The sequence below is a fragment of the Dendrobates tinctorius genome, unplaced genomic scaffold (assembly GCF_039654945.1).
Source record: "Dendrobates tinctorius isolate UK_male_01 unplaced genomic scaffold, ASM3965494v1 ptg000151l, whole genome shotgun sequence".
Taxonomy (NCBI): domain Eukaryota; kingdom Metazoa; phylum Chordata; class Amphibia; order Anura; family Dendrobatidae; genus Dendrobates; species Dendrobates tinctorius.
The window spans coordinates 2,222,152-2,236,397 of NW_027361818.1; the positions used below are offsets into that span (position 1 = coordinate 2,222,152).

At 47.2% G+C, this 14,246-nt stretch overlaps 1 protein-coding gene across 2 annotated transcripts in view; it reads right to left on the reverse strand.

The window, feature by feature from the left end:
- Nucleotides 1-14,246, reverse strand: part of CNTROB (centrobin, centriole duplication and spindle assembly protein) — a 45,269-nt gene that overhangs the window by 27,317 nt on the left and 3,706 nt on the right. Inside the window, exons 3-13 of one of the 2 annotated variants that reach the window (XM_073547014.1) lie at nucleotides 10,872-10,959; nucleotides 10,741-10,798; nucleotides 10,399-10,543; nucleotides 9,487-9,618; nucleotides 8,537-8,653; nucleotides 7,972-8,070; nucleotides 7,683-7,889; nucleotides 6,544-6,690; nucleotides 1,599-1,732; nucleotides 1,111-1,236; nucleotides 51-192 (exon numbers count right to left, since the gene is read on the reverse strand). In XM_073547014.1, coding sequence (XP_073403115.1) covers nucleotides 51-192; nucleotides 1,111-1,236; nucleotides 1,599-1,732; nucleotides 6,544-6,690; nucleotides 7,683-7,889; nucleotides 7,972-8,070; nucleotides 8,537-8,653; nucleotides 9,487-9,618; nucleotides 10,399-10,543; nucleotides 10,741-10,798; nucleotides 10,872-10,959 — 1,395 coding nt within the window. The remainder of the gene's footprint in view (nucleotides 1-50; nucleotides 193-1,110; nucleotides 1,237-1,598; nucleotides 1,733-6,543; nucleotides 6,691-7,682; nucleotides 7,890-7,971; nucleotides 8,071-8,536; nucleotides 8,654-9,486; nucleotides 9,619-10,398; nucleotides 10,544-10,740; nucleotides 10,799-10,871; nucleotides 10,960-14,246) is intronic. The other variant, XM_073547015.1, reaches the window with a different exon arrangement.

The following is a 14,246-nucleotide window of genomic DNA, read 5'->3' on the forward strand; positions in this document are numbered from 1 at the left end:
AGAGTACTTCAGATGAGGAGTCAGAAAGGTAAGCAGCTCCGGGCTCCGACCTTGGCAGCAAGGACTCGTAAGGTCTGACTCCAGTGACTCTTCATAACGTCCTGAAGCTGCGACAACATGTCTGCTCTCTCGCTCTCCAACCGCCGAAGGGACCGAGACAGTTCCTGGCAGTGTTCCTCTGAGCGAGACAGCCTGCAAAAGAGAAAACTTTAAAATGGGAGGAAATATATATATCATTTTTTTTAACCTAATTGCATCTATTTTAGGCTATAAGTAATTTTTTTAATTGGATTTCATTTAAACTTTTGGCTCCTTTCGTTTTTTTACAGACCCTGTTTGTTTTACTGCACTGTGTTCTGTTGCATTAAATCAGCTGGGAGGAGGAGAACAAAAAAAAGGGCACATAAAAGGAGTTATAAACTCTCCAGTTAGAACGAGTTCGCTGATGATTTTTCCGGTAAGCTCATTCTGCAGCAAGAAATAGACTAAAAAAAAAAAAGAAAAAAAAACTATAATAAAAAAAAAAAGGCTAAATCCTCCTTTTTCTCTAGTTTAAAAAAAAAAAAAGAAGCATAACGACAGAAAAGTCGTTTTTTGTATCTCCTTAACTGATGCAGCGTCGCACTTCCCCAAAAATGGTCTCGATAAAAACATCACCTTGGATCGCAAAAGTAAAAAAAAGCCCTCACACGATGTCAGACGGAAACATTTAAGAAAGGCATACAACTAAGCTACAGTGTTCATTATTTTTTTTTTTTTTTTTACAAAATTTGGATTTTTTTTTTTAACCTTTAATAAAAAAAAACAAAAAAAAAACAAAACACTTTACAAGATTGGTGTCGCCGTAATTGTACTGGTCTGGACAACCACATTACTGAACACAGTAAAAATATAATCCGAAAGACAATGAAAACCCAGAACTCATTAAGGGAACAAAAAAAAAAAAAAAAAAAAAAGCTTGAAAAGAGAAGAACAAACAAAAAACCTGCAAAAGCAGAAAAGTAGGAGAAAGCGGTTAGGAGGAGAGGGACACAGACGGATCAGATGGCCACGATTCCTGACACAACGACATGTCAGCCATGACAGCACGTGGCCGGGTGAGGGACTCACTTCAGCTCCAAGTCCACGACGATGTCTCGATGGCGTTGCTCTCGCTCCTGTAATTCGCCCTTGAACTGGGACATCTGGCGGCACAGTTCTGCCTCGTGCTGGGACGTCAGTTCCAGCAGCTGCTTCCTGGGACACAACATTCAGGACGCGGTAAGTCTAGGGCTAAGTTCCCACTAAGAATATATGGTGCGTTTTTCATGCTACTTTTCTGTACCCATTAGTCATTTTAGGTTGTGATTTTTCTAGTGGGTTTTTTTCCCCATTTTTTGCCTCATTTTCATGTCAGGTTTTAATTTCTCTAAGATAAAACTTTATTGATAAAGTCATGTGCAAATTTACAAGCACAAATTAAAAAAAAAAAAAAAAAAGTTCTCTAATAAGGTGCATAACACAGCCTCATTTACTGCCTATTAATCAGGATGGACGCTCCGCAGCACTTCCAGCGTGTGCGCTGCCGTCTGTACACTCATAGCCCTTCAGCTCCCTACCTGTGATGGTCCCGAACTGTGCACAAGTGTTGGGCGCTTTCTTCCTGAATCGCACCCAGTCTCTCCGTCATCACCTCTTCCACCCTCATTTTGTGCTCGCTTTCAATCCGCACTTTCTCTGACTCGTTTCGTGCCTATAAGGAGAAATGGCGAAAGTAGTCGTTCTTAACCCCTTCTGGGTTAAGATTATTACGTCATTTTGATCGCCTGCGCACACGGGTGGTGTACGGGCAATCACCGCCGGGTGTCGCTGATCCAGTCATGCACCGCTCCCGGAACTCTGACCCCCGAAATGCTGCGATCTAACGCAATCGCAGCATTCCGGGAACCGGCAGAGGGCTGACATTTCTGAAGCGATGAACGTACGAGTGCATGCCTCCAGTAGCACGGGCTGGGCATAACGTACTTATGATTGCAACATACTGGTCACTACAATGTACTGGTCACTACAACGCCAGTTTGCAATCTTCACTCGGCAACATTCATTGCTGCTTTCTTCTGGAAAACATCCATGGAGTCCAAATCAACAATACACCTGTAGATAAATTCCCCAAGGGGTACAGTTTCCAAAATGGGGTCACTCGAGGGGGGATTCTGCTCTTCTAGCAATTAGGGGCTCTGTATATGGAGTCCTCGACCTATTCCAGGAACATCTGCGCTCCAGGAGGCAAATAGCGCACCGTTCCTCCCCGAGTCTCCCCGTATGGCTAAGTAGCGCTGTACTGCCACATATGGGGTATTGCCACGCTCAGTAGAAATTGTGGGACAATTTATGGTGTCATTTTTACCCACTTCTTGTGTGAAAATGTAAAATCTGGGGCTAAAACTAAATTTTCTTGGTAAAAATGTAGTTATTTCCTCTTCACTGCCCAATGGAGTAACATTCTGTGACACCCGTGGTGTCAATATGATCACTGCACCCCTAGAAGAATTCACTGAGAGGTTTAGTTTAAAATGGGGTCACTTATGGGGGTTCTGCTGTTCTGGCACCTCATGGGCTCTCCCAGTGGGTCATGGAACCTACAAACCATAACAGTAAAATCTGGTGTTCCTTGTACATGTAGGGTATTGGCGCACTCACGAAAAAAATGGACATTGGTTTGTTGTAGAAAAAAAAAAAAAAAATTCCTATTAGCCCTTAGAAAAATTAAAAACTTGGGGCTAAGTTCAGTGGTAAAAATGTAATTTATTCTTTCTTTACCGATCAGTGGTATAAAATTCTGTGAGGCACATGTGGTGTCAATATGATCACCGCACCCCTAGACGAATTCATTGGGCAGTGTAGTTTGTAAAATGATTTCTGTTGTTCTGGCACCTCAGGGGTTCTGCCAGTGTGACATGGCACCCTCAAACCATTCCAGCAAAAGCTGAACTCCAATATGGTGCCTCTTCCCTTCTCAGATTTCCACTGAGCCTCAAAGGTTCCCCCACATATGGGGTACCGGCGTACTCAGGCAAAATTGCACAACTATTTGTATGGTGCAATTTCTCCTGTTACACTTATGAACATGCAATATTTTGTGCTAAAAACATATTTGTGGGGAAAATTAGATTTTTTTATTTTTAGGCCAAGTTCACACGTAGCGGAACTCGCATTTTAAATTCCCGCAATTTTTCAGCAGAAAAACTAGCGATTTGCAAGCGTAAGAAGAATGCAAGTGTTTTCCAAGTGATCTGTAGCATTGCTTGGAAAAGTGATTGACAGGTTGGTCACACTCATCAAACATAGTGTGTGACGAGTGTGACCAACTTTTTACTATTGAGGCCGCCTATGCAGCATCAGTAGTAAAAGATAGGATGTAAAAAATAATTAAAAAAAATAAATGAATAAATAAATATATAATATATATATATATATATATATATATATATACACTCACTGGCCACTTTATTAGGTACACCTGTCCAACTGTGTGTTAAGACTTAATTTCTAATCAGCCAATCACATGGCGGCAACTCAGTGCATTTAGGCATGTAGACATGGTCAAGACAATCTCCTGCAGTTCAAACCGAGCATCAGTATGGGGAAGAAAGGTGATTTGAGTGCCTTTGAACGTGGCATGATTGTTGGTGCCAGAAGGGCTGGTCTGAGAATTTCAGAAACTGCTGATCTACTGGGATTTTCACGCACAACCATCTCTAGGGTTTACAGAGAATGGTCCGAAAAAGAAAAAAAATCCAGTGAGCGGCAGTTCTGTGGCCGGAAATGCCATGTTGATGCCAGAGGTCAGAGGAGAATGGGCAGACTGGTTCGAGCTGATAGAAAGGCAACAGTGACTCAAATTGCCACCCGTTACAACCAAGGTAGGCAGAAGAGCATCTCTGAACGCACAGTGCGTCGAACTTTGAGGCAGATGGGCTACAGCAGCAGAAGACCACACTGGGTACCACTCCTCTCAGCTAAGAACAGGAAACTGAGGCTACAATTTGCACAAGCTCATCGAAATTGGACAGTAGAAGATTGGAAAAACGTTGCCTGGTCTGATGAGTCTCGATTTCTGCTGCGACATTCGGATGGTAGGGTCAGAATTTGGCGTAAACAACATGAAAGCATGGATCCATCCTGCCTTGTATCAACGGTTCAGGCTGGTGGTGGTGGTGTCATGGTGTGGGGAATTTTTTCTGGGCACTCTTTGGGCCCCTTGGTACCAATTGAGCATCGTTGCAACGCCACAGCCTACCTGAGTATTGTTGCTGACCATGTCCATCCCTTTATGACCACAATGTACCCAACATCTGATGGCTACTTTCAGCAGGATAATGCGCCATGTCATAAAGCTCGAATCATCTCAGATTGGTTTCTTGAACATGACAATGAGTTTACTGTACTCAAATGGCCTCCTCAGTCACCAGATCTCAATCCAATAGAGCATCTTTGGGATGTGGTGGAACGGGAGATTCGCATCAGGGATGTGCAGCCGACAAATCTGCGCCAACTGTGTGATGCCATCATGTCAATATGGTCCAAAATCTCTGAGCACCTTGTTGAATCTCTGCCACGAAGAATTGAGGCAGTTCTGAAGGCAAAAGGGGGTCCAACCCCTTACTAGCATGGTGTACCTAATAAAGTGGCCAGTGAGTGTATATATATATATATATATATATATATATATATATATATATATATATATATATATATATATATATATATATATACTCACCTTCCGATGGCCGGCGCTCTTCTTCCCGCCTCTCTCCACGCTCCCGGCATCTTCCGGTCCCAGTAATCCTTTGCACAAATGACCGCGAGACGTCGCGCTCCCGCGACGTCATCGCGAATGACCGCGAGACCGCAACATCATCGCGGTCATTCTCGCAAAGGATTACTGGGACCGGAAGATGCCGGGAGCGTGGAGGGAGGCGGGAAGAAGAGCGCCGGCTATCGGAAGGTGAGAATAACAATATTTTTTATTTTAATTCTATTTTTTACAGGGATATGGTACCCAGAGCCCAGAGGACAGTCTCCTCTCCTCCGGACCGTGGGTACCATCCGCAAATGTTCTACTTACTTTTTACATGGTGTGCACAGCCACATGCGGAAAGTAAGCAGAACAATGCATTCCTATGGGTGCGGGATCGCCGCAATTCCGCAAAATTAATTAGCATCTTGCGGATTTTACCACGATGCGATTCCACCGTGGGAAAATCCGCAGCAATAGCACAGAATTGCGGAATCCCATAGGAATGCATGGGATGTTGTATTTTTGCGTTTTCGCGGCAAAATCGCGCGTTTAAAATCACAGCGAAAATGCAAAAAAAACGCTACGTGTGAATTCAGCCTTACGGCTCAACGTTACAAACTTCTGTGAAGCACCTGAGGGTTCAATGTGCTCACCACACATCTAGATCAGTTTCCAGAGGGGTCTAGTTTCCAAAATGGGGTCACTTGTGGGGGATATTCACTGTTTAGGTACATCAGTTTTTATAATGGGGTCATTTTTGGGTATTTTCTATCATATAGACCCCTCAAAGTGACTTCAAATGTGATATGGTCCCTAAAAAAAAAAATTGTTTTGTAAATTTTGTTGAAAATAATGAGAAATCGCTGGTCAACTTTTAACCCTTATTATTTCCTAACCAAGTAAAAAATTATGGCTCCTAAATTGTGCTGATGTAAAGTAAACATGTGGGAAAAGTTATTTAACTATTTTGTGTAACCTCTCTCTGTGATTTAAGGGCATAAAAATTAAAAGCTGGAAAATTGCAAAATTTTTGCCAAATTTCCATTTTTTTCACAAATAAACGCAAGTCCTATCAAATAAATTTTACCACTAACATGATGTACAATATGTCATGAAAAAAACAATGTCACAATCACCGGGATCTATGGAAGTGTTCCAGGGTTATTACCACCTCATAAAGGGACAGTGGCGAGAATTGTAAAAATTAGCCTGGTCATTAACGTGCAAATCACCCTCGGGGGTAAAGGGCGTTAAAGGGGTTAAAGTGTCAACACCCCCCCCCCTTCACATTTGGATAGCGCTGGTAAACAGAGATAAATTTACAATTTACTGTTTATTAAAATTTGCAGGACTTTTTGAGAATCTAGACACTTTACAGTTGTTAGGAGACCGATCAACCTAGGAGAACGACCAACTCTGCTGTCTAGCTTATAAGCAGAGTGGGATTCGAAAGAAACCTGCTCCGGCGATCCTAGCCAGCTTCTAAACAGTGCTTACAAGCTCAATACAAAAGAGCCTGTAGGCACTGTGCGTGTTCTGCTGTCTAGCAGTGGTGGTCGGTCTCCAAGGGAATGAGACAAAAAAAGTGTCACTATCTCAAGAACTGTTAAACATTCGCAGTGCCAGTCAATGGCAAAGTTGCTTGTATTTATGAGCACTATCCAATAATACCCATTTATGAACACGAGAATAACCCCCTTTAAGCTTTTGTCATGTAGCCAATGGGAAGAATGACAGAGAGGTAGACTGCAGAGAGTCGTTACCTTCTCCAAGTTGAGCTCCATCTGCAGAGTATCTCTCTCTCGGTGAGATGTTTGCAGCTCGCGCTCCAAACGCAAGACTTCTCCATGTTGGGCGGCGAGTGCCAGCTGTAACTGCTGAGACTTTTGGGTCTCCTGTTGAGAGAAAGCCTGCAGGAAGAAAGGGGAGAGAATCATGGATGGAAATATCGTGAGGAGGAACCAACCTCGATTCCACCAGCGACAATCACAAAAATGACCCGACTCCTGGCCATTGTCTTATGTGGATGGAATGGTAAGCCTGCCGGGCAAGGAATCTCAAAGCTATTCCGGTCAGGAGAGATAGGGGGCACTGTGCGGCTCATTCTGGTGAGTAGCGAGGGCCGCAGGGCACGGACCTCCACTACAGAGATCTCAGTGACAAGTTGAAATGTGTCCAACTCCTTCTCGCTGCAGCCAAATTTGTTCATTTTCTCCCTTTCTTCCGGAGGTCAAAACTTGCAAAAGGTCATGTCCTCGCCGTAGGGGGGGGGGGGCTCGTTTTAAGAGGGACGATCAATGTTTGATCACTTTTCATTGTAAATTTTTTTTTTTTTTTTTAGGAAGATGCGACGACTAAATAAACTGCACTTCTGGAGTTGAGGTTGTTTTTTTCTTTTCTCTTTAAGGCATTTAATACATTTTATATTTTCCTAGAATGCACTTTTCCGGATTTAGTAACAGAAGGGGGAGGGAATACAACATTTAGATTAACAGCAACAAAAAAACTTTCTTTTTTTTACATTTGATTTCTATTTATTAGACGGCAGAGGGGCACCTGGACTGTGATGGATCAATTAATATCACATGTAAAGCGCCGTGGAATAAATGGCGCTGTAATAATATTTTGCTCTATTTTCTGCAATAGTTTTCCATTGTACTTTGAAGTCAAAATGCCCCTCTTATGAAGCCCACGGGCAGCCACAAACTCATACACACGCCCCATGACTGCCACAGTAACCCACTGGCACTCTTCGACCAAGTCGTGGCAGGGGAGCAACAGCAGGGGACAGAGCGCAGCACCTCTAGGAGATGTGAAGCCTATATCAGGGCAGATTTACAGAATAACTGTTGGATCTGGGGAAGTGGTCACTGGATTTGTGCCCTTTTAGCCTTGCGGTTACCTTTTCCTTCTCCACCTCCCTCGTTCCTCTGTCCTGCACTCGTCTGCACTCCTCCTGCAGCTCCAGCTCCCGCTGCTCCCAGGATCTCTGCTGCTCCTGTGCTCGCTGCTGCAATGTCTCCAGCTCTCGCCTTTCCTGCTCTCTCGCTTCCTCCTCCGCTTTCCGCTCTATCTGGAGCTGAGACACATGAGCCTTCTGCTCCTCGACCTGTAGAAGACGTCATCATATCAGAAAGGCGCAGAGGCCCAGCACAGGTATGGAGCTCGCACAACGGCAGTGCAACGCTCACCTGTCTCTGCAGTTCTGTCTGCTGCTCCTTGGCGGCAACCTGCTCCCGACCCAACGACTCCATGGCCTCGGCCAGACGCTGCTCCACTTGTGCCAAGATCTGTCGAGTGAGGGGACATCGGAAGTGACTGGCACTGAACAGAAAAAAGGAACCTTGATCACTACTCTCAGATAAGGGGGTAGCTAAGAATTCTTTTAGCCGCATTCCAGACTAACTGTATCCACTGTATGCGGGCATACCATTAGGTCAGTGAGGGGTCCCGCTGATCATAAGAATGGGGTACTTGTGTCCCCAATTTTTCCCTGGAAAATAGAGTGTGGACCCGGAGAATTTAGAATCTGCCACTCCAATTAGGTTGGCACTGGGCCATCTTCTTCGGTGCCACAGACTTGAATTTCACTTGTCTTGGCAGAGATATAGCGACAAGGAGAAAAGGGGACTCGTTTCCAAACAAAGGAGAAAAAAAATGGCCCTTTAAGTCAAGTTCTGTGTTGACCCTCGCTTCCCTGCTAGGTGACCGAAGTTCACATGTTTAGGTAACTTCGGTGGCCGTGTGATTTCTCACCTCTTGGTCCCTGGTACGGGCCTGTTCCGCCTCCTCCTTCTCCTGCCCGAGTCTGCGCATGGTCTCTTCTCTCTGATGTTCCTGCTGCTTCCAACCTCCGACCACCAGCGCCAGAGTCTGAGGGCACAAAGGTTTGTACATGTTCAGAAACCGGAGCCAGAACGCATCGTCCCACTTGTTGGGACTAGACAGAACGATGTCCAAAAAATAAACCCGGGACAGCAAGAGGGTTAACAGATCTGAAGCTTAATCACTTTCAGGGATCATATCGGGTGCAGGGGTCCATGCCTCCATGGGCCAGAGTGGAAACTACACGATATCAAGCAGAACTTGGAAGTCGATGAGCTATCCTTCAAATAAGTGATCAGGTTGGTAGGAGTCCGACGGCCTGATGTGAAGGGTGTAAGAAGCCAGAACATTGTGGCTCCACACATGTGGTCGTTCTGGGGTAAGGCAGTGTAGATCACAGGAAAGTGAATGGGAGCAGAGCTGCAGTACTGAGAACGGCCACTACACTGTGTACATCCAGCCGATCAGCGGAGGCTGCCAAGAAACAGATCCCCGGCCACCTAACTTAAGGATAAGTCATCAAACACTAGTTTTAGACTATCCCTTTTAAGGTTATGGCTGACCGGCGTATGCAGCAGAGGTAATATGGAGGGCGCCGTCACCTAAGAATTTCTCCTTCACTGTTCTGCCAGCACACATTTCCTTATGAAGCGGACTGACAAGAGGGGACCTCCTCCCATTGTTTTAAAGGGATTGTCCAGTGCATTTCACTTCAGGAGCTGAGAGATGCTGCAAGCGTAGTGACCTCCAGACAGCCAACAGGTAGGACAAGTGTGCAATACCTGCCACACCTCTCAGCCATGTGGGAGCAGAGCACACCGGCAGGTGTTAGTGTGTGGAGGACGCCCCACTGTGGGAGGCAGTGGTATGACGAAGGTCACCTGGTCCAGCTGCTGGATCATACAATCCTTCCTGCGGTCGGCCGCCAGCATCACGGACGCCCCCTGCTGGAGCTCCAGCATCTCGCTCTGCAGGTTCTGGATGTGACGCTCCAGGTGCTGCGGAGAGAGACACTGACATTGGGGGAAGGGACATCAGGGAACAAGGAGATAGATGAGCTGGCCACCACATGACAGGCTAACAGGATTACATCACACAAAGGCTTAGCTGCTGATCCACAGTCATGACAGATGACGGAGTGACCGAGGAGATCGGGGGGGGGGGGGGGGGACAAGAAGAGACGGGGGAATCACACAGAGCGAGGCAGGGAAAGAGACAGGGGAATCACAGAGAGCAAGGCAGGGGAAGAGACAGGGGAATCACAGAGTGAGGCAGGGAAAGAGACGAGGGAATCACAGAGCGAGGCAGGAGAAGAGACGGGGGAATCACAGAGCGAGGCAGGAGAAGAGACGGGGGAATCACAGAGACCGAGGTAGTGGAAAATACGAGGGAATGGCAGAGAGCGAGGCAGGAGAAAGACGGGGGAATCACAGAGAGAGGCAAGTGAAGAGACGGGGGAATCACAGACATAGGCTGGAGATGAGATGAGGAGTCACAGTAACTGATGATGAGTGATTGAGGAGAAAGACGGCTAATGGGAAAAAAAAGGAGACAGAGATAAAGTAAGGGGAGAAAGTCAATAAAAAAGAGTGATGTAGGAAAGAAGAAAAAGAGAGGAAAGGATTGAGACCATTGCAGAAAAAAAAGGGAAAGATGGGAGAGGAAAAAAAAAAAAAAAAAACGAGACCACTAATGAAAAAAGAGGTGCAGAATGAACAAAAAAAAAAAAACACACAAAGAAAGGAAGAGAGAAAATTAGTGAGGCGCACAGAGCGGTCCATGGATGGCATTACCTTGCGTCGTGCCGTCTCTTTGTCCAGGGCGTCTCTCAGTTGGAGGTCGGGTAAGGGGGCATTGTACAGGGTGGAATATCGAGGAAAGAGCCCTTCCAAGCCCGCGAGAGACAGGGGAGGTGAGAGGTCCTGGCCAAGATGGGCACTGAGAAACAGAGAGGTACGTTATCCGCAGGTCAGTATCAGATGCACAGCACCAGTCTGCTGTACAGAAAGGGGCGTCCTGCCCATATGGGGACAGTATATGCCCAACCGTGACGTGAAAGTGCAGAAGCGGTGCCCGGCGGTGTCCGCACCTGCTGTAACGTGATTACATGCTGCGCACACATGGATGACCCTTACCTGAGCAAGGCGCTCGTGGTGTCGCTCTGCTGCTCCAGTCTCTTTTCAGCGGCCTCACCTACAGGAGGTAATGATGACTGAGATGAAGCTGCCCATCCCCCCATGGTTTCCCTCCGTCCGGTCTCACTCACCGTGTGACATCCCAGTGCTGCCCAGGCTGAGCATTGTCTTCAGGTGACACCGTAAGGACTCCATCTGCGTGATGTACGGAGAGGGCTCCTGTGGAGAAACGCACTGCCGTTATAGTGACGGAGGGGACCAAAAACAAGGCGGAAATTCAGTGGAAACTCCGCTTCAAGCATCAGATCACATGGGAGGAGTTGGCCCATATGGACCAGTTACTGAACTGTAAGCGCTGCGGACTACTCACCTCAGGAGCCCCAAAGAAGCCAGAACAAGACTAGTCACGTCACTGATGGGTGGATTTCCTATTTTAGGCTATGTGCCCATGTAGCGTTTTAATCCGGACACTGAAAACCGGACTCCTTCCCAGAAATCACGCGTTTTTTTCCGCGCGATTTCACCGCGATTTTCGCATGCGATATTCAAGCACTTTCCAAGCGATTTGAAGCATCGCTTGGAAAGTGATTGACAGGTTGTTCACACTCATCAAACAGTGTTTGACAAGTGTGACCAGGTTTTTACTATTGAGGCCGCCTATGCAGCATCAGTAGTAAAAGATAGAATGTAAAAAATAATAAAAAAAATCAGGGTATATTTACCTTCCGACGTCCCGCGCTGCATTCCCGGCCTCAGCGTTCCCAGTAATGCCTTGCGAGACCTGTGATGACGTTGGTCTCGTGTTACTATAGCGATCTCGGGAGACTACGTCATCACAGGACCTTGCCGCAAGGCATTACTGGGAACGCTTAGGCCGGTAATGCAGCGCGGGACGCCGGAAGGTAAAAATACCCCGATTTTTTATTTTATTCTTTTTTTTTACAGGGATATGGTACCCAGGGCCTGGAGGACAGTCTCCTCTCCTCCACACCGTGGGTACCAACCGCACATGAGACGCTTAACTTCCCGCATGGTGGGCATAGCCACATGCGGGAAGTAAGCTATTCTCATGCATTCCTATGGGTGCGGAATCTCGGCAATTCTTTGCGATTCCGCACAAAAGAATGAGCATGCTGCGATTTTTTCCGTGATGCGATTCCGCCGCGGAAAAAAGCGCAGCATTAGCACAGCATGTGCGGAATGCCATAGGAATGCATGGGGGGCGTTCTGTATACGATTTTTAAACGTTTTCGCAGCGTTTTCGCGCCGAAAATCGCTGCAAAAACACTTAAAAATCGCATCGTGGGCACACAGCCTTAAAGTGATTTTCCAATTTAATGTAAATAAAGCTTCAAATGGTTATTTCCATCTTAGTAAGTTGTTACGTGGGGGTCCAGCCCTTCAGACACCTATGATCCTCTGGGAGAATGGACTTTGATACCCCACGGCCGAGCACGAGAACCAAAGAGGTATCCATTGTTTAATTCCTGCAGTTTCTTCAGCCAGTCACACAGGGCATGAGCGGAGAACACGAGCGGCCATCAGTCCATGAATAGAATAGAATGGTAGAGTTGGAAGGGACCTCCTGGGCCATCTGGTCCAACCACCTGCTCAAAGCAGGATTCGCTAAATCATCCCAGTCAGATGTCTGTCCAGCCTCTGTTTGAAGACTTCCATTGAAGGAGAACTCACCACCTCTCGTGGCAGCTTGTTCCACTCATTGATCACTCTGTCAAAAAGTTTTTTCTAATATCTAATCTGTGTCTCCTCCCATTCAGTTTCATCCCATTTCTTCTAGTCTTTCCTTGTGCAAATGAGAATAAAGTTGATCCTTCTACAATGTGACAGCCCTTTAGATATTTGTAGACAGCTATTAAGTCTCCTCTCAGTCTTCTCTTTTGCAAACTAAACAATCCCAAATCCTGCAACCTTTCCTCATAAGACAGGGTTTGCAGACCGGTCACCATTCTGGTCGCTCTTTTCTGAACTTGCTCCAGTTTGTTGATGTCTTTCTTAAAATGTGGCGCCCAAAACTGGACACAGTATTCCAGATGAGGTCTGAGCGGAGCAGTAGAGCACATGAGCGGCCATCAATCCATGAGCGGAGTGGTGGAGTGCATGAGCGGCCATCAGTCCATGAGCGGAGTGGTGGAGCACATAAGTGGCCATCAGTCCATGAGTGGAGTGGTGGAGCGCATGAGCGGCCATCAGTCCATGAGCGGAGTGGGGGAGCACATAAGGGGCCATCAGTCCATGAGCGGAGTGGTGGAGCACATCAGGGGCCATCAGTCCATGAGCGGAGTGGTGGAGCACATCAGCGGCCATCAGTCCATGAGCGAAGTGGTGGAGCGCATGAGCGGCCATCAGTCTATGAGCGGAGTGGTGGAGCACATAAGCGGCCATCAGTCCATGAGCGGAGTGGTGGAGCACATAAGCGGCCATCAGTCCATGAGCGAAGTGGTGGAGCGCATGAGCGGCCATCAGTCCATGAGCGGAGTGGTGGAGCACATAAGCGGCCATCAGTCCATGAGCGGAGTGGTGGAGCACATAAGCAGCCATCAGTCCAAGAGCGAAGTGGTGGAGTGAATGAGAGGCCATCAGTCCATGAGCGGAGCAGTAGAGCACATGAGCGGCCATCAATCCATGAGCGGAGTGGTGGAGCACATAAGCGGCCATCAGTCCATGAGCGGAGTGGTGGAGCACATAAGCGGCCATCAGTCCATGAGCGAAGTGGTGGAGCGCATGAGCGGCCATCAGTCCATGAGCGGAGTGGTGGAGCACATAAGCGGCCATCAGTCCATGAGCGGAGTGGTGGAGCACATAAGCAGCCATCAGTCCAAGAGCGAAGTGGTGGAGTGAATGAGAGGCCATCAGTCCATGAGCGGAGCAGTAGAGCACATGAGCGGCCATCAATCCATGAGCGGAGTGGTGGAGCACATAAGCGGCCATCAGTCCATGAGCGAAGTGGTGGAGTGAATGAGCGGCCATCAGTCCATGAGCGGAGCAGTAGAGCACATGAGCGGCCATCAATCCATGAGCGGAGTGGTGGAGCACATAAGCGGTCATCAGTCCATGAGCGCAGCACATGAGTGGCAATCAGTACATAAGCGGAGCGGTGGCCATCAGTCCATGAGCGGCCATCAGTCCATGAGCGGCCATCAGTCCATGAGCGGCCATCAGTCCATGAGCGGCCATCAGTCCATGAGCGGAGCCGTGGAGCGCAAAAGTGGCAATCAGTCCATGAGTGGAGCGCATTAGTGGCCATCAGTCCATGAGTGGAGTGGTGGAGTACATGAGTGGCCATCAGTCCCTTCAAAAAGGGCCGTTCAGCAATCAGTACTTTATCACACATCCAATGCAGAGGTGGGAATAACCTATAAGTTTTCTCTCCTTATAAAGTTGCTGGCATATCCCTAGGATATGATCAGTGGTAGTCTGTGTACTTGGGTACCCCCCGATTCTGAGAAAGACGGGCTGACTTAGGGAACACTTAAAAGGGATGCAAC